The sequence below is a fragment of the Grampus griseus genome, assembly GCF_964374135.1.
Source record: "Grampus griseus genome assembly, chromosome: 18".
In the NCBI taxonomy this organism is placed as follows: Eukaryota; Metazoa; Chordata; class Mammalia; order Artiodactyla; family Delphinidae; genus Grampus; species Grampus griseus.
The window spans coordinates 54,409,384-54,433,019 of NC_139012.1; the positions used below are offsets into that span (position 1 = coordinate 54,409,384).

At 43.0% G+C, this 23,636-nt stretch overlaps 1 protein-coding gene across 1 annotated transcript; it reads right to left on the reverse strand.

Annotated features, from left to right (window-relative positions):
• Positions 1–1,479: 1,479 nt before the first annotated feature.
• Positions 1,480–22,164, reverse strand: OLFM4 (olfactomedin 4; the record flags this gene model as incomplete). The annotated part of the gene is made up of 5 exons (XM_082675626.1): positions 1,480–2,301; positions 8,662–8,821; positions 10,634–10,846; positions 16,891–17,043; positions 21,976–22,164. 5 exons carry the CDS (start codon positions 22,162–22,164, stop codon positions 1,499–1,501), a joined length of 1,518 nt encoding a protein of 505 aa, XP_082531752.1. The 3' UTR covers positions 1,480–1,498.
• Between the last annotated feature and the right edge of the window lie 1,472 nt (positions 22,165–23,636).

Here is a 23,636-nt window from a genome sequence, read left to right on the forward strand (position 1 = left end):
AGAATGGATTTTAAAGGGAAATGAAAACTAAAGAGCCAGCCCTGACTTTGGAGTCTTAAAAGGTATTGATGTTCTTCTCTGCTCTTAGGTGTCCTGGCGCTTGGGAGGTAGCCATTCTCTGAACCTCACAGCAAAGTGTGGACTGGTAAGAGGGGTTTTTTATAGTAAAATAAAAGTGAAAAAACACAAGAGACAACACTTTTTCAAACCACATTTTAATCATTTATTAAAAGGGGAAGAATACAGCATTTAAGGAGCCAGTCCTATCAACGAAGACTTCTGAACATCAAACGAAAATAGACCAAGACCGGATGATAAAGCCATTCAAAAGCACAGAAGCACACACACATGCAAGGTTTTCAGATTGCACTGATTTACTACATACTTTCAACTTTTTTTTCACATTGCTTCCTCAAAAAAAATTAAAATTTAATTTTCTTACAAGTTTCAGGCTTAAAGACAAAAATTGCATGAAGCCGTTGATGTGACTTAATACAAGTCTAACGTATGCTCTAAGGGCTTTACTATAGAACCAGATAGGCTATCATTTTATCACGGCCGTTTGCTTTTCTTATGGTCTTAGAGTCATGAAAGTAAAAGTTCATGATGAAACAAAAGAAAATTAGTTTTGTTTATCTTATATCTGTTCCATTAAAAACTGGTTAATTTTTTGTTGTTGTTAAGTAGGAGTTTGGGGGAGGTGTGAGAGGAATTTATTGGTAAGTCTGGTTCTAATCTTCTGAGCTGCCTTTGGAATGAAGTTATGAGGTAAGAGTCTTCTACTGACTCTTATGAAGGTCAAAAGAGAAAAGAAAAACCCAAGTACCTCCTCTGCAGATCCATCTGGGACTGATTAGATAATTTAATGCCTAAAAGGACTTTTCTCCAGAAAACTCAGAGCATTTCACAGATAGAATACAAGCACACTGAATTTACTTATCTGATACATACAAAACATCATTCCACATGCTAGTAAGAAAAACAAAGTTGGAGATTTGGACCCTCAAGGAGTTTCAGATATTAATCTGCCTAATTAAGCCCCAGATTTCTTTCAGGTGTGGAAGAATTAACCAAGCTATATGGAGGGGAACTGGTCCTTGAGCCCTCTCTTTTGTACAAAGAATCCCCAAAGCCATACAGAGTTCTCTAAGTTCCTTAATTTCCAGATGTCACCTCACCGAAGGCTTCCTTAGAACCATGATGCCCCGAGACCTCTGACAACCCGTCCACCCTGAAATGACCTTATTTCAGTTGAGAAATGCATCCCAGGAAGCAGGTGGCTTCCAAGAGAACTCATCCAATCAGGGCAATGTCCTAAGTCTCTAGTGTGGTAGAACTCTGCTCCCAAACATTACAACTAAGCAGATACACTTTTGAATCCTGAGCCCCCCCCCCCCGCTTCCTCATCCCTCACTCCCCCACAGATACCTAAATAAGTGGAGAAGACCATTTTTTGTCAAAAAAAATTTTATTTCTCTCCACCCTAACACATAAAAGTTTACTGGGGTATCTGTTGGAAGACAAGATCATAATTCAGAAGGTAACCATCATTATAGACAAAAAGTTTCTGCTCGAAAGGATGATAGTTAATACTCTGCAGTTTTTCCTTCACCTTCTGCATTACAATGTTAAGTTTACCCTCTTTCCCTGTGCTTGTGTCATAGTAGTAGAAAATCTCTTCTGTTCTGGTGTTCAGAGTACGGGTGGCATACAGAACCCCACACACCATGAATGTGTTAGTAACAGATGGTTTATACTGCTTGGTATGCCAAGTGTTTAGCACCTCAAGTGTGGTGTCGTTGAGTTTGCTAATCACCATGTTACCAGTGCTGGCTTCAGTTGCATAAGTCACCCACAATCCATTCTCATCCACAGCCAAGTCGATATCTTGCCAATCAACATTAGCATAAGAAAAGCGGTTATTATAGGCAGCATCAGGGAGAGTTTGAGTCAAAGCAACTGAGGCAGTGGTCAGGTTAACTTTGGCAATGTTCTGGGTGTCGTACCAGTTGACATACATGTTATTCTTATAAACTACTATACCACCACCTTGGCCATAGTATATCCAGTTCTCTCGGGCATTTGTGAACAACAGCAAATCATCCAGTGTATTGTAGATTCTGTAAGATCGCAAAGTTCTCCCATCAGTATCCAAAGGTGCCACCCAGTACAGCCCTTTGCCTGGGTGTTGAGGAGAGTAATCCCGACCCCAGGCGCCGTACAGATAGCTAAATCCTTTCCAGTTGAGCTGAACTATAACCGGCCTGCTGATGTTCACCACACCACCATGAGCACAGCTCCCTAGAGGAACAAGCAAATAAAAGGGCATTCTTAGAGAAAATGAATGACAAGATACAAACAGTTTAATATCCTAAGAACCAAAGGAATCCATAAACATTTTTCTTGTCAATGTTCAATGACAACCGTGGTCCTGATGGAGAAGAGGCAAAACCTACTCTTGGTTTCTGTCTCAATGCAAACCCGCTGTCAGTTCTAGAGAGCACTACCTTCTATTTACATGAATGAGCTTTCAATCTGGAAAATGGGGATAATGAAATTCCCAAAAGCCATATTAAAAAGTGTTGAGGGCCCAGAAAGTGGAAAGGAGGACTTGGTGAATTTAATATATTTTCTTCTACGAGAAAGCATTTTGCCAATATTATTTTATTTCCTTTTCCTTATAGAGAAATCAAGAAAGTAAGATCAGGTGAGAATGCTACCCTATTTTCATAAAGCCAGAAGTTGCTATTCACCAGGGTCAGGGAGAATTGGGATGAAGGAGAAGTCTGTCCTAGGCAAGTCTTTCTTCCCTTCACCCTCTGCCCTTCCCTGGGACCCCAAGGGCATATCCACACCAGGTACCAATGATGCCCCAAGCTACTCTCAAAAGAGGAAGTTTGTACTATGGCATTTTAAAAGATACAGAAAGATGGTCTCCTAATGGACCTCTAAGAGGTCCTCTAACGGTCCTCTAATGGTGGGATTTCAGCCTTGAGAAGCCATGGAAGTTATTATAGGGCAACATTGCCTGCTCTGTGCCCAAAACATAGCCGATCGCATAGATCACTTGGTGACCCATCTCACTGCACAGTTACAAGTGGGCCTTGCTGTTCATAAGCCATAGTCTACTGTGCCACAGAATGACAGGCAAGCACTTCGTCGTTCCCATTCTGTTGCTGTCACTGTCACAATGTGTACAATCAAGTGGGACCAGACTCACCGGTCCCTGAATCTACATTCTCTGTAACACTTGGGTGCATAACTCAGTCTGGGCAATTTGGCCCTTTGCAGAGCCCTCTCTCTGAAATGCCTGCCAACCCAGACCATTTATGAGCTATAAAAAATAAAATAAAATTCCTCCAGTATTTTTACAATAGCTATCTAAAGATTTGAACACACATTTTCTGGAATCTTAACAAATACCCTTAAAAAACTGGTCATAAATTTTATTGGAATTACAGAGAAAAGTCAACTTCAGATACATTTGAGATCATTTTCCCTCATCCTTTAAATGCTTGGAGGGAATCAGGGAGCCATGGAGAGTGTGTGAGGTGGGCTTGGGCCAGAAGCAGAGCTCCAAAGAATTGCCCGAGATTAACATTGTGGGGAGCAAGAGGGTGCAAAGCATTCGCCTCTGAGTCCCGGCCTCTGACACATATGGAAAGACCCATTCCTTTCCTTGCTAAATGCCTCCCCTTTCTCCCCTCCTCATTCAAGGACTGTTCAGAGATGAAACCATCACTAGAAATCCCGCTTTTATTTTTCCAATCTGTTGGGGCTTTTTGGTCCTGGAATTAAATACGTGCTCCTTAAATGCTCTCATAAATCCGCAGTTGGTGGGGAAGCCAGCCAGCCATACAACAGGTAGAGAAATGAAACCACTCTGTACCCAACCTCAAATAATTTTGCATATCATTAAGCAGAACACAGTCACGGCTTTATTTTAATAATGCATGCACCATTTCATAAATAAAAAAGCAACGTGTGTTCAGCTAAGAGACTGCTCTCCTCTAAAGAAATAATAAAATTATAAATTATTATTTCCTCTTCTAAAAGTGATCTCTCAGATGAATGCTTGTTTGCTTTTGTTTATGAAACAATGCATGAATTATTAAAATAGAGTTAGCGGTGTGTTCAGCCTAATGATAACAAAAACTGTTTGAGTTTCCATATGTTACAAACTGGATTTTCTAGTTAAAATACCTTCCCGAGAACTTATTTATTCAACTACATTTCACTCTGAGGAAATAAACAAAAGTCACTTTTTCCTTGCAGGTTAGAAGACTCAGGCATTATTTGCTTAATTGAATCTTGCCCTCCTTGAAAGGAAAGATTCCAAACCAACAGCAACAAATTATTTAAGGAAAGCTTAGGAGGCATATAACACATTCAAGTATTTTATCATGGGATTAAAGAAAATAAACTATTCTGTCCTAGATGTGGAAATCCTTAGATATGAAGGAACCAAAATAAACTTCTCTTAAAAATCACTACTACTACTAATGTCTCATCATTTCACAAGTTGACCAGGTGATTAAAATTGTACCTGGTATAAATATTAAAACTGTAGGTCATTTAAATCTCTTTTCCTCACCCCACAACAACTCTAAACATCTCCTGTCCTTTTTGTTTTTATCCTCTATCTCCTTTAGACCATTTTTAGAGCCCTGGCTCTCATCAAAGGAAGTGGAAATAAGAAGAAAACTAAGTATTCTTGTCCATGCTACAGATGTGGCTACAGCAGTGACAAACTGCTGACAAGGCTATGGCGGGTTTCCTCGACTCCTGGCGACAAACCGTCTTAGAAATATGAGTGAAACTGACAGCCGGCCCAGTGCCCACTGCTCATCTAGCGCAAGCAGAGACCCCATCCGCCCACCCTTTCTACACCAAGCTTCTCCCCGCCCTTTCTAATCTTGTACCCTTTCCCAGCCTGCATTTCAAGGTCTTAGAGATACTCCATTCTTTTCTTTCTTTATGCCAACTTTATCCTACCAGTGGAACAACAGCCCACTGCCCAACCCTGACCCGAGAACTATGAAAAACCAATGAATCATTTTGCACTTCCTGATGGAAGAGAACACACCATAGAAATGAGAACGAAGGTACCCTTTCAGCTACTCCGCAAGCAAAAAAGCCAAGCTAATTTGGTGTTAATCAGGTTGGTGACTTATTGCAACTTTCTTGTCACTCTAGGAATCACAGGTGCACCTCTCTCTCCATTACAGCATCTGTGGAGGGCAGCCTGGTACACTGAAAACATTGCCAGATTCCAATTCAAATCCTGACGCCAGCACTTATGAACCGCGTATCCTTGAGCAAGTTACCCAACCTTCTGAGCCTCAGTTTCCTTACATTAAAGGAAAAATAATAATACATACTCTGCAGAATTGTGAGGAAGAGTAGACAGAAGACATATACATTTGACTCGATAAATGATAACGGTCAGCATTATAATCACATCCATGTTACAACTGAAGGTTTACACGACTGTTTCCCCTCCAAGATAGTGGTTTCTGGAGGTTTCTGTACTTACCCTGATAACCCGAGTGCCCAGAACAGGACCAGCTACCCAGTGACACCAAATTATGTTTGTGGAAATAAAAACTGATGAAATCCCCCAAACTCACCTTACCCTTATTTATAAAACACTAGCTCTTTACCCTGGTACATAACTGAAAGTTTCCAAGAGCCTGGTATTCAATCCACTGAACGTAATGCAGGGAACCCTCTACACCGGATAGCCTTGGTTGGCAATCTCTTCTTTGTCATGCAATTTATTAGATATTGCCATGGTATTCTGAAAATATCCTGGGAGGCCACATGGTGAGATTTTAAAATACTCTAACTTGGCTTTTTTAAAGTCTCATGGCCAGTAGCACTTTTTTTTTTAAAGCTAAAGATTATATACCAGCAGAGGAAACTTAATCTTGGATCCATCAATGCCCTCTCTCACCTGGGCCAGTGAACTTTGAGCAAAGACGATAATACAATTAAAATGGTTATAATCATAAAATGATTAAGATGAAATGGATATGTGTTACCTAACACTCTGCTCCTCTCTAGGCTTGGAATTTTGACCGGTCACCCTACATCTTTCGGGGACCATTTACTGTGCACCTACTATGTGCCAGCACAGATCCTTGCATCTTTGAGCACAACAGTGATGACCCCTGGGCATTCACATCCCATTTTCCTATCTGCAGTCCTTTAGATTCAGGGGGAGAACAGAGAGAAACTGAAGTCACTTGTTTTCAGGAAAAAACAGTTAATGAGCACAAGGCCAATTATTTTAGATTAGAAAGTTCTATGAAATGAAGCAGAAAAGGATGCCATTTGCAGCAGAAGCCATCTATAAAGCACATTTTATTGAGCCCTAATGCTACGTACTGGCTCTCAGATCAAGCTGACCGCTGGGGTAGCGAACTGCAGCTGCCCAGAGGGCCCAAGAGAGCACAGAATTACTTTATAGCTGAAACTTGCATAGAGTGTTTTTTGTTCCGTGCAACTCTGCAGTGAAAAAAAGCAGACAGGCCAGATTTTAAAGTCCCATAATAGTGAGTAACTTTAATTAAAGTCTCCACAGGCTCACAACTTTGTGGTGCCTGGGGACTTTCCAATTCTGCATTATCAACCAATCCAAACAGAAAGAGAGCAAGTGAAAGAAATTGATTTCAAAACATGACAAAAAGTCAGTTTAATATAAACATCATAAATATAATATGAACAGAGCTGGAGGAGGGCCAAGTGGCTTGGCAGGGATCCAGCTACAGCCAAGGTTGTGGGAAAGTGAGAGGAAATCTCGTCCAATTTGTTTAAACAACACAGCTGGCTGGGCTGGCTCACAAAAGTCTAAGTGTGAGGACGTGGGGGAAAGTTCTAGATAAAAAAAGGCTAACAAAAATAAGAAAACAGACTCACTGTTTTCTTCCTTAGATACTAAGCCATGTACTTTCTCCCCCACCGCCGGCCTTGAGTTACTGACGCCTAACCCTCGAGGTCCTGAGATGACAGGGAGCAAGGGGCCTTGCACTTCGGCCTCAGCTCTGTCACCAGCTGCCTGTGTGGCCTCAGGAAAAGCAGTATCCTCACCACTAAGTCCCCTCCTCTGAGACATGACAGCCCTGAATGTTCTTTCCTGCTCTAAAATGTCCTCATTCCAAGGGATGCATAGAAAACTGTGGCAGAAAAAGCTATTTCATGAGGACAATTTGCTGAGGTTTAAAAAGAGAGAGAAAGAAAAAAGGACAGGAGGGATAGAGGAAGGAAAGAAAGACTTGCTCAGGTAGTATCAGGAGTGGTCGCTGCTTGATTCCTGCCCTCAGGGAGCCCTCCGTGGCCCCGCAGAATGAGCTCTCATTTCCGATGACGACGTTGACACCTTTGATCCCAGACCACATTTAGCCTGGTTTGTTAGAGGACAGAGCATGGCCTTTGTCCCAAACCTCCTCTGCATGTCATACTGTGACAGATTCCCAACTGCAGAAAGAGGGAAGGTAGGGCTCTGAACAACACCAAGAGGCTTATAACTGTGGCAGTATTTAATTAAAGCCTTAAAGAAACCAGCGACACTGACAAGGATCCAGAAACCCATGGCCCAAAAGGAAGCAGGTTGTGACAACAGGAATGAACGAGAATAACAAGAGCTGTACGATTTGATTAACAGATACTGTCCCCGTTCAGGCTGAGATGCTCAGGATGTGCAAAGAGAGCTTCCCTATGACCCTGGCTCCAGGGCTGGACCCTGCGGCTTTAGTTCTCCTGGAGGGACGTGCCGGAACACACACGGATCTAGCACTGCTTTTGTTTGCAGCAAGATGTTCACTTCAATTATCCTCATTAACAACAAATAAAATCGCCAGTGTATAAATGCCGATCACAGAGCTCTGAGTCTCCCAAGACTTGTTTTATGAATCCTCACAGCAACGCTGCCAAGTAGGTATTACTGTTCTCCCGTTTTACCAAGGAAGAGATTAAGAACCTTTCTGCTGTGGCTACATAGCTGGAAAGTTCAGGCCTTTGGGGTCACAATGCCACGCCCCTGACACCTACACTCCACCAGTCCATTCAAGGAGGTATTTATGAGCACCCACCTCTACGCTACACTTAACCCCCTCCAAGGATGATTCCTTAGAGAGGAACACGCCGTCTTTGCCCTGCAAGAACTCACAGTCCACAAGGGACGGCAGGACACACCCTCACATACTGGACATGTGGAACCATCCGTTAAATTCTCACTGAATCCTGGGAGGCACTCCACAGCACGTGCATTTAAGGAAAGCAGGAAGGAGAAATAAAGAGGTGGATGGAAGGAGGGAAGGAAGGAAGGAGGGATGGAGGATTCAAGGCGTAACCCAGCTCATCACATAAATGAGCCAATCAGCCCTTACAATCCACAGGACAGCCCGGAAGGGAAGCCAAGCGAATTGCAGAGGCTTTCCCCGGGCCCCTGATAACCAGACAATCACCGTAGAGACATTTCTTCTGTGCACCCCAGGACATGACAGTATGTAGAGCTCTGGTAGGTGAGATTTAAAAGCAGGGAAGAGTAAACTCAGAGCCGCAAAAATCCCATCCTTCCTTCACCTCCACAATCCCAGAGCCCTTCCCCACCCAACCCTTAGCTCCTAATGGGGCCTGGTAAAAATGGGGCCCCCTTACCTGGTGCAGGGGGAGGGGGTAGAGCAGGAAGGTTTCCGACTTTAGAGTCCTCACATTCCTTGAGTTTGTTCTTCAGAGCCAGGATTTGTCGGCGAATGGCAAGGACATTGTTTTTGTCTAGCGTCTCAAGCTTCTCCACCATGAGAGTCATATTCCTTATCTAAGGAAATCAAAATTCAGAGTGACTTTATATTATTGCACAATATCCTTCATAAACATTCAGGGCTGAATATGTCACTTAGGGAAACATTGCCAGAGAATACACCTGAGATTCTTCTGACTGGTTTCATTTGGAAGAATACATTTCATGGTTTAGCGTGAATGCCTGTCAGATTGCAGGCCGATGTGTGTGACAAGAAGAAAATGGCAAAGATTTTAACAGCTTTAATAACAGAGAACAGGCTCCGTCTAAGTATCCACAAGTGTCCATTAAAGTTCATCTCTAATAACCTTCCCCTATAAACTCGTGTTTACTCATGTCGTACTATAATTAAGTTTCTAATGAATGGTGAGGGCCAGAGAAAACCTAAATTCTAAAATACAGAACTGGAATTCTCAATTCACAGTCATGACTGTGCTAGTAAATTCTCGTTGATATAAATCACCCAAGCAAAAAATCTACAAACAATAAATGTTGGAGAGGGTGTGGAGAAAAGGGAAGCCTCTTGCACTGCTGGTGGGAATGTAAATTGATACAGCCACTATGGAGAACAGCATGGAGGTTCATTAAAAACTAAAAATAGAGCTACCATACGACCCAGCAATCCCACTACTGGGGATATACCCTGAGAAACAATTCAAAAAAGAGTCATGTACCACAATGTTCATTGCAGCTCTATTTACAATAGCCAGGACATGGAAGCAACCTAATGTCCATTGACAGATGAATGGATAAAGAAGATGTGGCACATATATACAATGGAATATTACTCAGCCATAAAAAGAAATGAAATTGAGTTACTTGTACTGAGATGGATGGACCTAGAGTCATCATACAGAGTGAAGTAAGTCAGAAAGAGAAAAACAAAAACTGTATGCTAACACATATATATGGAATCTTAAAAAAAACAAAAATGTTCTGAAGAACCTAGGGGCAGGACAGGAATAAAGACACAGCCGTAGAGAATGGACTTGAGGACACAGGGAGGGAGAAGGGTAAGCTGGGACGAAGTGAGAGAGTGGCATGGACATATATACACTACCAAATGTAAAATAGATAGCTAGTGGGAAGCAGCCGCATAGCACAGGGAGATCAGATCGGTGCTTTGTGACCACCTAGAGGGGTGGGATAGGGAGGGTGGGAGGGAGATGCAAGAGGGAGGGGATATGGGGATATGTGTATATGTATAGCTGATTCACTTTGTTATAAGGCAGAAAGTAACACACCATTGTAAAACAATTGCACTCCAATAAAGATGTTAAAAAAAATAAAAAATAAATTACCCAAGCATAACATTAATGGGATAGTGTTTATCCACAGAGCTTAATAGGCTTCGCAAAACATCCTCACAAGAAACTCCTTTAAAGAGGCTTGTGGAGTATGTAGAGAAGCATTCCAAGAGGGATCAGGACTGTGTGATCATTCAAAAGGAGAAACAGACCTAGCAAATCCAAAACCGTGGTCTTCCAGTCCCATGAGGATAAATCCAGAACAGAGAAGACCCCTTGATCTAGCTTGGCCATGGAGTTGTTCACACTTATGTCATCTCCTTTCTAGAGACACTGAAAGGCCATTTGGTTTTGGGGCAGGACTCTGACCATTAGACAACACCTACTCCTCAATCAGCATGTTCCCAACGTGTGTAATTTATTGTTCAAAGCCAGGTGTCCATCCAAAACAGAACACGGGCCTTGCCAGGCGGTCATGAGAGAGTACAGCATTAGACGTCAGAAGAGGAACTCCAATCCTGATCCCAGCACTTGCTCACTGAAGAGACATTATTAATGCACAAGAAGTGATTTCATTCCTTACCTCCACTTCCAGCTGGTCGACAATCACTGAGCTTCCAACAAAACCGACCTTCAGCTGTTCGATCAGTTTCTCCATCTCCTTCACTTCTACCTTGATCAGCTCAAAGTCCAGTTCAGTGTAAGAAATGGTATCTTTTTCCATGATCTCTATTCGGACGGTTAGGTTTGAGAGTTTCTTTTCATACACGCTGATTAATTGCACATACTCCTTCACCTAGAGGGGAATCAAACAGCTCAAGTCAGTTTTCAGAGTGATGTCATACAGCTTTCCTCCACTAACCAAGTCCTTGGGGACTATTTGATTGCCTTCGATCTTTTTTAATTAAAGAAATGGATCAAAAATATATTTACCTAAATATTTTTAAAAATCTATCCAAATACAAAGAATTTATTATTACAGTGGGGGAGAGGGTGGATTTTGCACTTGCCTAGACTAAAAATAATTGTGCTGCAGAATCATCATTCGCAAGTACATTTTAATCTCCATTTTAATGTTTGAAGATACTAGCACCCCAAACTAAACTCGTTTGAATCAGTCTTTTGCCCGCCCTCCTCCGCTTAGTACACATGCTCTAAATCAGGGTTTCCCAACCTCAGCACTATTTACATTTGGGAATAGATTGTTCTTTCTTGTGGGGGGCTTTTTGTGTAGTATAGGATGTTTAGCAGTATCCCTGGCCTCTAGATGCCAATAGCACCTACCCACCCCCCAGCTGTGACAACCAAGAATGCCCCAGACATTGCTAAATGTCCCCCAGGGGCAAAATCACCACCATCATCCCCTTCCCTCCATTTAGAAACACACTCTAAATCTAAGTATTTTCTAGAAGAGGGAGAAATGCTCTGAGAAGAATTCCTTTGTTGATCACCAAATGCAATGAGTTTTGAGCCCCTCTGCCTTCTATAGAGTGACATAAAGACTCAACTTACAGATTATGGTTTTCTCCAGATATATGCCCAGGAGTGGGATTGCTGGATCATATGGTAGCTCTATTTTTAGTTTTTAAAGAAACCTCCATACTGTTCTCCATAGTGTCTGTACCAATTTACATTCCCACCAACAGTGCAAGAGGGTTCCCTTTTCTCTCCACCCTCTCCAGCATTTAGTATTTGTAGACTTTTTGATGATGGTCATTCTGACCCATGCGAGGTATTGTAGCTTTGATTTGCATTTCACTAATAATTAGCAATGTTGAGCATCTTTTCATGTGCTTTTTGGCCATCTGATATCTTCTCTGGTGAAATGTCTATTTAGTAAGTAACAAGAACATACTGTATAGCACAGGGAACTATACTCAATATTTTGAAATAACCTATAAGGGAAAAGAATCTTAAAAAAATACATATATATATATGTGTGTGTGTATAACTGAATCACTTTGCTGTACACCTGAAACTAACACAACATTGTAAATCAACTATACTTCAATTTGAATAAAAGATCCAACTGACTCCACAATATGTGAGGGTATGTGCAACTGTAAAGTGCACATTTCATTAAGTGCACCCACATATTTATTCCAAGTTTATTCCAAGAACTGATTATTGCAATCAGACCTTTAAATTACACATTTGTTGCATATTTTTGAATGTCTGATCATTAAGTTAAAATACTTCCAAAAATTCCCATGGTGATTTAGTGTATAATTGGAATCTCCAAATGGATATTTCAATAAACACAGTTGGTGGTTCTTTCCGTATCTGATCTCTAAAAGAAATGCCATGGCTTTTTTAAGGACCTGCTCATTAAAAGTTGCCGGTTTTATATGCTTTTTAAAAATGTGAAGAGAAGTAATACTTTTCCCCCAAACTTCACTAATGTCAAGAAGCTGATCCACAGGGCCTGGATGAATTCAGAGCCAGATGTCAGCCTCTAATCTTTCTAATACCAAAAGCAGCCCTAACTTCTGTCCTTTTAGCCTTTCCACTTAACCCCACTGTACAAATTAGACACATAGGCCACGAACCTAAAGGGCTAGGGCTTCAGGCAAAGAGGATTTTAATGGAAGTTGAAAACGCAGCCCTTGGCACTGCTCGTGTATCTCCTTCGGCAACTGATGCTCATTGCCATCAGATGAGGCTGATAAGGCTGGTGACATTTTGGTGGATAAGGAGGTTAAAAAAAAAATATATATATATATATATTTATATATATATATATATTTATATATATATATATATATATATACCTAGCAAGTCCCACTCAAAAGTACAAACACATATATAAGGTAGCCAGGTTTCAATTCCTCCAAAAATCAGGCATAAAACATTGGCTGTGAGAAAAAAAATAATAATAATGGAGTGCCAACCGATGGCAGAAATGGAAGTTTGCGAAATGAATATTCTTGGCATTTGGTCTTGCCAGCTCTTGGAACGAATGAAACACCCTCAGCTTTCCTGGCACATTTTGGTGGCATATCACAGCTGTTGTTCTATAAAAAATAAGTGGTTCGACTGTCATTTCTGCTAAATAAAATGTGGCTCTCCCAGATTCTCACTGCAAACCTCAGAGAACGTATGGTGGGCCTGCCCTGGTTCTGCCCCAAAGTAAAGGGTCTCTACAGATCTGTTTGGGGAAAATCTTGAGGTTCCTTCAAGAACTGGACTTGACTGGAATGTCAAGAATAGCTCCGGGATGTTCAGGAAAATTGGAACTGTCCATGGAGTTACAGAAGGCAGGAGAGAATTTGAGAATGGGCCAGAAAGGCTTCGTGGTGTGAATGTTGCTAATTTAAATAGATTGTGAGTCTAAACTCTTCACGTGTACGGATCTCTAGTGTTGAGATGGAATGGACAATTCTGGAAACATCCCAACTCTCCCTGGGAGGTGCAGCCTCAGCAGAGGCGCCCAGTTTACCTGGGGATGTGTAGCAAGAATATGCGTCCAGCCCTACAGGGACACTTCCCTGTGTCAACATTTTTCGTGTAAAGCTCCCCATCACTACAAGTTTGAGCTTTAGACGACTCATCTACACTTGCCCTCAAACGCTCAGCCCTTCATTCAGAGCTCCCATTCTTCTGTTCGTTATGCACGTATCATGTCATTGATGGGTTCTAAGCATTAAAGTCTCTTTGGGGGGTCGTTGCTCTATACAGTCAATGTGGTCTTGTAATAGATAAGGATGCAGCCCAGGTGGCTATTAAGCTAAAGAATTAGTTGGCTTGTGTTTCTGCCAGTTCCTCAAAACCTGTGATCGTCACCATAGCTAGATTAATTGAAATAAATAAAGGTACTTTGCCACATACTGTCATTTTAATATATTTTTTAACAACAAGATTAGTTGAGCTTGAATTGGCCGTCAAGACATATGAAGCACTTTGCAGCTAGATCCACCTAAGCTCAAATCTGGCTTCAGTACTTCGTGGACAAATCACTTAATTTCTCTAAGCCTTCATTTCCTCCTATAAATCAGAGGTGACGGTAACAAGCTCACAAGATGATTGTAAACTCTAGAGATAATGTATATTAAGTGCCTGGTGTAATGGATGCCCTATAAGTTACAGCAATTATTAGACAGTGATTTCAGGTTTTTTTCAATCTGACCTTTTAATTTATTATATTTCACTGCACAAAACGTGGCTCCGTAGATGCTGTTTGTTTATGGGTTGCCTAAATGTCTCCCAGGCTGCCTCAACCCTCTTATGCATGAGGAACTATTAGCAAAAGTGTCATATTAAATAACTCGCCCCGAAGACCATAACCCTCTAGAGAAAAAAAAATTCTGAGTTGTCTCCTTTCTAAGTACAGTTACACAGGGACATCTCATAACAACAGAAAAGTATAAAATGCTTTCAGCATCTTATGCAGAGGCCGTCCCTGTCTTCTTCATGTCCTGACAGATAATGAATCAATGTAAGACACTCCAAATCCTTTTTCACTGGCCTGCCCAAACGGGCGCTCCCCCAGGCCTCTAGATAAACGGTGATTTCCAAGGCTACCTAGGGACAGCTATAGTAATTCACCTGGAAACTCAAAAGCCCTCAGCTGAAGAGATAATTTTGGATGGAAGGCATTACTGACCTGGTGCATCTCTTCTTAGAGCATGATAACTGCACGGCAGAGAGGAAAGATAATGATTGAAAGAGAATGATTCCGGGGCTTCCCTGGTGACTTAGTGGTTGAGAGTCCGCCTGCCGATGCAGGGGACACGGGTTCATGCCCCGGTCCGGGAAGATCCCACATGCTGCGGAGCGGCTAGGCCCGTGAGCCATGGCCGCTGAGCCCGCGCGTCCGGAGCCTGTGCTCCGCAACGGGAGAGGCCACAACAGTGAGAGGCCCGCGTACCACAAAAAAATAAAAAATAAAAAAATAAAAAAGAAAGAAAGAGAATGATTCCAAAGACCGAGATTCCTGACCTGGCTTAACCAGCCAAAAGACCTTTACATTTATGTCTCTTTACCCTTATGAGCCTCAGTTTTTCCATCCCTACAATGGGGAAAAGAACACTGGCTTATATGCCTTAAAGGGTTGCTTGAGAGTAGAACGGGAAAGCGCAGAGGGAAGCTATTACTGCTATTGTTGTTATCCTCACCTGTCACACCCCGAATCCATTATGCAAATCTCAGTGGGCAGGTCAATTCCTTTCTTAGGCTTCAATCATGAATTATTTTTAGAACCAGCTACTGACACTTTCGAACTGAAAGTTTTTCCACCTACTCCACACTTCTTCCCTGCCAATTATTAGCAAGGCAGATACCACCTGCCCCCCCCTTAACAGGATTGGAATGAAATGTCCCAGACTCATAAAACTCTCCCTGGAGCAGCCTGGGGTTTCAAACTGCCGTTCACATCCCTACCAGCCAAGAAGACATGCAAATCAGTAGTTCCCGCTATTTCAAAGCAAATGACTCTAACTGAAAAGATCTTTACCTAGGATTTCCTCCACTTGTTATGTTTTTATGCATAACTTCTTATCTGTACTTGATTATGCTATGAATATTAATGACTGGAATTTATAATTTAGTTCTGTGCCTTTTCTGCTGATTAATTCAAGGACATTTTATTTCTTAAGAAGCTAGGTTCCTGGAGTTGTCAAACACATTTTCCTGGACACTTGTTTAAACTTAGAATATTTATCTACCAATTGAGGTTGAAAGCAGGGGCTCAGCCTCATCAGAACTTTTGTCTTAAAAGAGAGCTAGGCTCATTGAGGTAGCTGAGCTGAAATTTCTTGGGAAAATCTATTTTGAATCTTGCAGGGAAGCCAGAGCTCCTTGTAAGTAAATTAATGGAATGGTATTAAATAATGCATAATGTGATGATAGCCGAGCTTGGACTTCACCTGTACAGAAGATGGAAGTTCTTTTGGTTGATTTTTAACTTGGCTAAAAAGGTTAAAGGGGTCAAAACTGGAATGTCAAGTTCATTGCTCCAGCCAGCTCAGAGAAGGGCTAACCCCATGAGATGACTTCCTCTGGCTGGAGAAAGCAGTAATCAGGGGGTCAAGTGGAGGTTTTTATCAAGGCTGAGCCACCTACTAGTCTCATTTCAAATTCCCAGGGAAGCCTTCGGTTTGGGGCTAATGCTGGATGCATCTGATGTAATGTCCCTGCTGAGACAATAGAGGCTAACCCCAAGAAAGAGAGAGAGAGAGAGAAGAAAGAGAGTGAATTGAGAAGAGAAAATAGGAGGAAGAGAGAGGAAAAGAGGGAGGAAGGAAGGAAGATGAGAGGGAGATTTGTGGGAGGGGTGGAGGAGAAGGAAGGGGAAAGTCCAAAAGCAAGAGAAGACCAAAAAAAGTAAAAAACAAAATAAGAAGGAAAAGGGAAAGAAAGGACTGAGGCAAGAGGAGAAATAGAAATGAAGGAAAGGAGGAATGGAATAGGCTGAAAAAAATGCAAGGGCAGGAAGATAGAACATAAAGAGGACAGAGGAGAGGAAAGAAAAGAAGGCAAAGCTGGAGGAATGACCAAGAAAAAGACCAAAAGGAAGAAACCACAAAACCAAATACAGATTTCAGAGTTGAAATTTACAGGGAGAACTCAGGCTTCTTTCCAGCTGCACACACACCATGATATTGAAGCGAGTTTATCCTGTGGCGTGACTCATCTCCATCCCATCTTCTCCCTGTGCTCTCACTCTTCCTGCTATAAAGAACTCCATAGGTTGCTGTGAAATAAATGCTAAAGCTTCCATTAGATGCAAATGTGCTCTTTGATACAGTGAAGAAAGGCTGCTTATAAAGTCCTGAATAAAAAGTATTTTGTTTGTTCTTAACAAGATATTGTTGGAAGAGGAAAAAAGAATAAAATACTTACTTTAGAAAACTCTTTCTCGAACTTCTGGGAGATAGTTTGAGCTATGATTTCCAAGCGTTCCACTCTCTCCACAGGAAAGGTGGTGTCTGGCAGGATAACAGAGCACTGGCAGGTCCCACGGTCATCCTTGGAGCCAGTGAAGTTGGGAAACGACTGTAAATAAAAATAAGTTCAACATCAGTAATAAGCCGGGAAATGAGCCTTTGGCAAGGGAAGTGACAGAAACTGGCTTGTCAAACGAGTGCTCAGAGGCAAGAAAGTGGAGTTCAATACATAAATGAATGGAATCATAGAAACACCCCAAAGCTGCTGCCATGTCTCCCAAGTGTAGCTCAGTGTTCAGTCACCTCTCCACCTGTTAAGCAAACCATATCATTCTCCTTTCTGGAAGTCTTTAAGGAAACTACTACTGTCCCCATGTAAGGAAAAAGAAATAAAGAAATGATGAGAAGACTTCCCTGTTGGCGCAGTGGTTAAGAATCCGCCTGCCAATGCAGGGGACACGGGTTCGAACCCTGGTCCAGGAAGATCCCACATGCCGCGGAGCAACTAAGCCCGTGTGCCACAACTACTAAGCCTGTGCTCTGGAGCCCGCGAGCCACAACTACTGAGCCCACACGCCGCAACTACTGAAGCCCGCGTGCCTGGAGCCCGTGCTCTGCAACAAGAGAAGCCACCGCAATGAGAAGCCCATGCACCACCACGAAGAGTAGCCCCGTTCGCCACAACTAGAGAAAGCCTGCGCGCAACAACAAAGACTCAACGCAGCCCAAAAATATAAATAAATAAATTTATTAAAAAAAAAAAAGAAGACGCGATGAAAGTCCTAAGTTGGCAATTCTACCACTTACTGGACCTGAATTCTCTTTAAGTCTCTGTTTCCTTATCTGTCAAATAGATATAACCTGCTTCACAGGGTTGTTCCCAAGAGGAACAAAGTAATGTAAACCAAGTCTCTGGCACGTGGTAAGTGATCAGTAAATGTCACTCTCCTTTTCCTTCTACACCCTCATTTCCTTTTCCACACTTCTACCCCAGCCCCAACCCAATGCCTTTCAGGAAAGTGAGAAAAACATCAAGGATGTGGGTTACAGTGAAGCTATGCAATGCACATTCACATCCTCTCTTCACCTGGGAAAGTGTATAATTAACATCCTTCAAAATGGCGACAAACCAGCCATTTGTTAAAAACTGAGCAATGTATGAGTTTGAAGATTTTGTGCAAATTCTTTTTAAGTTTTCCAGCTTATCACTTGCAGAAAAGTCATTTTTAAATATTTGATGTTTCTTTAATATATTCAGGCTCCCACTTCGGTGCCCCTGAATATTTTAAAATGACAGGTTTGAAAGATCCTGTTTTTCTTTTGTCCCCTTTGAGCTTCCCCAAGGGGATCCCGGCACAATTAACATTTTTTTATTGCTACAATTGCCTTACAGAGTAACTCTTGGCGGCCAACTGAATGCCTTTCAATGATCTTCTCTGACGGCCAGCCCAAAACTCACCTGTGGAACATCAGCCCGAAGGGTCTTTTTCTGAAACTACCAAGGGGAGAGCGATGGTTTTCAGAGTTTGAAGAAATGCAGGCTACACTTCTCAATATTTCAGAGGTCAGCTGGCTGTAGCTGAGGTTGTGTGCTCTGTGATTTAATGTCTACCACCTTCCCTGATTCTTGAACAAGCTGGACTTGGATGCTTCTATAATCAAGATCTAGTCCATCAGTGACCTCTGAAACAATTAATTCAGGCTTTTGCAGCCAAATTGCTTGTTATTTTAACCTAATCTTCTATAAGATGAACAAATACACACACACACACACACACACACACATATATATTTGTACCCAAAACTCTCTATGCCATATTAATTCTTGACATTGGCCTCAACTTTCTTTGCCAATCACACCCCACACCTGCAAAAACTGGGGAGTAAGGAGGAGGGACAAGCAGGTTTATGCTGAACACTGTGGCTGGGAGGAGGGTAAGGGAAAGGTCTTTGCCAGGGACAAATAAAGACTAGACAAGCCACACCAGGAGCCTGTCAGAGAGCAGCTTCCCTGGGAACCAGTTTTATCACTCCCACGGAAGGTAGAAAGACTCCAGCTCAAGCATGCCAAGGCTTTTGCAGGAGGACCTGTCCATGCCATCATGGACTTTTGAAGAAATAGCTTATTATAATAACTGTCTACCAAAAAAAAAACGGTCTTGCATCGCATTTTGACAAGGGGAGGTCGATTAGCTGCACAAGACAGGGTTGGACCATTCTGAGAGTTCTTGGAAAAGCTCTGTCAACGCCATAAACAGTAGAGATCATCAAGCAGTCTCTAGACAATCAACTAGAAACTACTAGCTCACAACCTTTTCATCGTGAAGTTCACCTGAAAGGCAGGCAAATAATTATGAGACCTGCTGATAGCCATTCCGCTGTCTTGTATTGCACATCTCCGTCCTGGCACAGTGGACTTCCTGCCTTCCATCCTTCTTATCATCAGCCCAGCGTGCTCAGCTGCCATCCAAATGGTCCATAAGTTTGATCAGCGTTTCCCATTAGAGATATTTCTGTTCCTCGCACTCAAAGACCATGAAACTAATGGCGATGGGTCTCTTTCTGTGGCAAATGCTTAATCTCTATGTGAGTGTCACATGGGGGACGGGAGACAAAAAGAAGCACTTGTCCCCTTGGCCTTTGGAAGGGTATGTGATCCCCCTGGGGACCCCACAGACACCTTACACTGATCAGTTCTCACTCGGCCTGTGTTCAATTCACATTTACTGGTGTCTACAGCTTGCCAGGCTCTGGTCTGGAGCCGGACAAATAAGAGACAAATAAGACCCACTTCCGGCCCCGTGAATCAGGCCCCTTGTCATTATGAAAGCCTTAGTGTCTTTTTCCTCAACAAGCCCTTTAGCCTGATGACAAAAGCATGTGACTCGAGGTTCTGACTCTTGCCAGTTGCTGTGTGAGGCGAAGCACTGAGGCTTTTCTTGCCTGTGAGTTGAGGACCGTGATAGCAGCTCCCCTCTTTGGAGGGCGACACCTGAGGCTGGCGGAGTGCTCTGAGCACGCCAGCGAAGGTGCGACTCACATTTGGGATCTCAGGTTGCAATTGGTTCTAATTAGCAGCCAAGTCTAAGTGCCTGTAAAGATTCAAGGCATAAAATAATGGTACTCAACATTTTCAAAGTACAGAAAATGATATGTTTGGAACTTGCTCAATGACAGTTATAAAGGGGTTTTCCACCACTTTCCAAAGAGCTCATCAAGCAGCCCTAGAAAACTGGGTTTATAGCGGAAGTGACACCTAGCCTGCCATAAAAAAGAAGTTGGAGTCGTGATATTAACTCACCAGAGGGAGATAAGTAAACCAGGAAGGAAATTAAAAACTCTAAGTATAATTTAACTACTGTCAATGGTAGTTAATATTTATCTTATCTTTTAAATATTTATCTTCTTACCAAACAACAGACACTTTGAGTTTCTCTGTTTCTTGACCTATATTTTCTTTTCTATTATGTTAGCTGATCACCTTACCTAAAAGCCGGTTTCTGATTGGTGATAAAACCTCACAATATACTATTAATTTTCATTTTAATTTTTTTTAAATGCTAACCAGTTCTCATTGTCCCCAGAAGCCATTTAGTATCATGGAATAAAATGATAAGTCTGATTTCTGGCTACAAAGAATCTTGGTTCATATTCATGATTCCCAAACCATTCCCTTCTTCAAAATAAGCACTTTAAATCTATACTACATGAAAATATAGAAGGCTGCATGGAGAGAGATGGTGAAGAGCATGAACAACTAAGTTTGAACTGTATCACTGGCTAGTTTATTGACTTTAAGCCAATGATTTCATCTCACTAAGCCTCAGTTTTCACATCTCTAAAATGGGACAATTAATTGTACTTACCTCTGAGGTTAAATAAGATAATATATATTATGCACTTAACGTAGTCCTGACATTTATAAGGCACTCAGTAAACACTGTTACTGCCATTTCTGAGCCCTATCCAAACCATTTCATTTCATAATTGACAAGTTTTCATTGCCTTTGAGGTTCTGATGGTGAAAGGAAAACAAAAGTCTTTTCCTCCTCTTTTCCTGTTGGCCCTTCCATTCAGATGATCCTATAAACAGTGACCTGACCTGTGAGTAAAGATCATAGAAGTACAGAGGACAGCCTCGGGGGGAGTTAAGACTCCCCCACCCCAAATCATACATTAGCAAGGAAAGCCTAGGTTTCTCAGAGCAGGACTCCTACAGAGAAGCCCGGAGCTGATGGAGGGAGGAGCTGCTTCCTGTGCCCTAACTTCTCACCCCTCTGTGCCTATTTCCCTTTCTTCAAAGGAGATCCAAAGAGGGCTCATCCCCTAAAGAACGAGGCTCACTGCACGTTGTAGAGATGTGGGCTAGCTGGACCAGTCCCTTTCTAGTGCATGCTTTGTTTTTCATTTGTTTGTTTGTCTTGTTTGTTGCTACTGCTATCGTCATTTTGAACTGGAAATGGCTCTTAAGATCCCTTATAAGAAAGACTGAAAAGAGCTAACACTCCTCCAGGGAACTATGCATGTGTAACAGCACTTTCCCAAGGACCAGGGATTCCTCCTCTTCCTTCTGTCACCCATCTCCCTTACAAACAGGCTCAGAGAAACTCTCAGGTCTCCAACCAAAGCACTGTGGGTCCCTGATAGCCGCAAATCAATTAGACACACTTTTCTGGAGCTTCTACTGGCAGGGCTCATCCCCTAACAGCTGGTATCTGGGAGAGAACCCAGGCATCTTCATTTTTCTTAGTCCCCTCCGCCCCGCCCCGATTCTAAGGTGCAGCCAGGTTTGAGAACCTCTTGAAAGCTTAGATTCTTTCCCTAAAGCCCCCAGCCGGAGAACCGACAGGCTGTCTATCCTGCTAACAATTTAATTATTTTACCCAGGTTTTAATTCATTTTCAGGGCACCTACAATTAACAAAGGGAGTCGTAACTCTGCTCCAGTGTTCAGGCCTAGCCATCCGTGAGATTATATTCAGTTCCCCAAAAAGCCAGAGGAAGGGAAGGAACGCAGCTATCAGACTCTGGGGCATCCTCACCTGGGACTCGAAGCCGGGGGTGGACCAGCCAGAGCCAGAGGCGGAGGTGGAGCTGAAGTCAGAGGTGAGTAAGGAGGTGGAGGCGGTGGTGCGGAAGTGGGTAGAGGTGGCGATGGTCCCACCGACGCTCGCAGTATCTGAGTGGAGGAGGCACAGAAGGGCCAGCAGGCAGGGGAGGCCCGGCTTCATCTTGTGCTCTAGGCTGGAGCCACTAGCTGCTGCAGGAGCTCCAGGGCTTCTTATAGTGCCCAGTGGGGATTTCCCCCCGGGCCAGTGTGCAGGGAAAGAGGAAGCTGCCAGAGAGCACGTGACCACCCAGGAAGGTGAGGACAGCCGGGAACTTGCGTCACCTGCACATCGGGTCCTGAGCCCACTCTGCCAGATGCCCTTGAATCTGGGTCTCTCCTACCAAATCTTAGCTCAAATGCACTTTTGCAAGCCCAATATCTGGTTTCCGACTTGACGCTTCCTTGAAACAGATGGGATGAAAGTAGTCTTTGTGGATGAAGAGCTTGGGGACCCCAGGAAGGAAAAGTAAGCCTCAATCTTTTGCCCAGAAGCCATCTCTATTTGCCCCCTGCCCCCACATTGTCCTGAATGCGGCTTTCCAGGGAAAGCTAGGGAACTCCATCTAGAGACTGTGACTCTCCCCAGGGGATTCCCTCTTCACTGGCTACTGCCCAGGCTGTCTCTGACCGCTCCCTTGCAGTGTCTGCTTCCACACAGAGTTCTCTCAACAGCCCCACTCAGAAGGAGACACCAGCCATGTGTCTGCCCTGGGACTTCAGTCAGGGCTCTGCGCTGTCAATCACCCGGCCCTGTGAGCTTGACAGAGGAGAAAGAACCCAAGCAGGAGGCTGCCCCAGACCCAGTTCGGGAGGCCCATGGTTGAACAGTTTCTTTCTCCAGAAGGTTCTCTCTTGACTTCCTTATCCCAGACCCTGTTGTGAGCTGGTTAGGCATTCAGGAGCTCAAGGTATATTCCTGAAACTGAGAGATAGGGGTGGTCTTCAGGCCCATTTACACCCCTCCACCATTTCACACACCTTTGTGACCGCTGCCCTCCTTCCTGCAGGGGAAAAGGGTGTCGGCCTGAATATTCAAAACCAGCTCTCTCATTTAGTCAGTGGCATTAGGCAAATCACTGAGCCCCCTAGTGTTATAACAATTCCTAAATCATTAGAATTAAATGAAATATTGTATAAGAAGTTGCTTATAAGCTTTGAAGTGCTATACAAATGTCAGATTTTTTTGTGTGTGCTTTTTTGGTTTTATTTTTAATTTCCTAAAGCCCAGCTCAATATGAAGGTGTTTGGGTTCGAAACAGGGAAAGAAGGTCCCTGCCCCTCACTGTCCCCACCCCCAGGCCAGGAGCAGTGCGGAAGACCTGGTCTGAAGGGTTCTTGCACCTCAGGGGCTGCACAAACTCTCAGAATCAACACTGTACTCATGTGAGAAGCAGGGTCTTCATTGAAACACACCTGACCAGCCACACAGGGCGCCTTCTCAGGGCAACTTTATACCCACATTCACGTGGACGTGGTGATAGGCAGTTAGAGCAGGCCCAGGAAGGTCAGGATCATTTTCCCAGAAGTTTTCTGGAAGCAACGGGGTCTGCTTACCTTATCTGCTCTAAGGCAATGTGCAGTGAAGATGGAGGT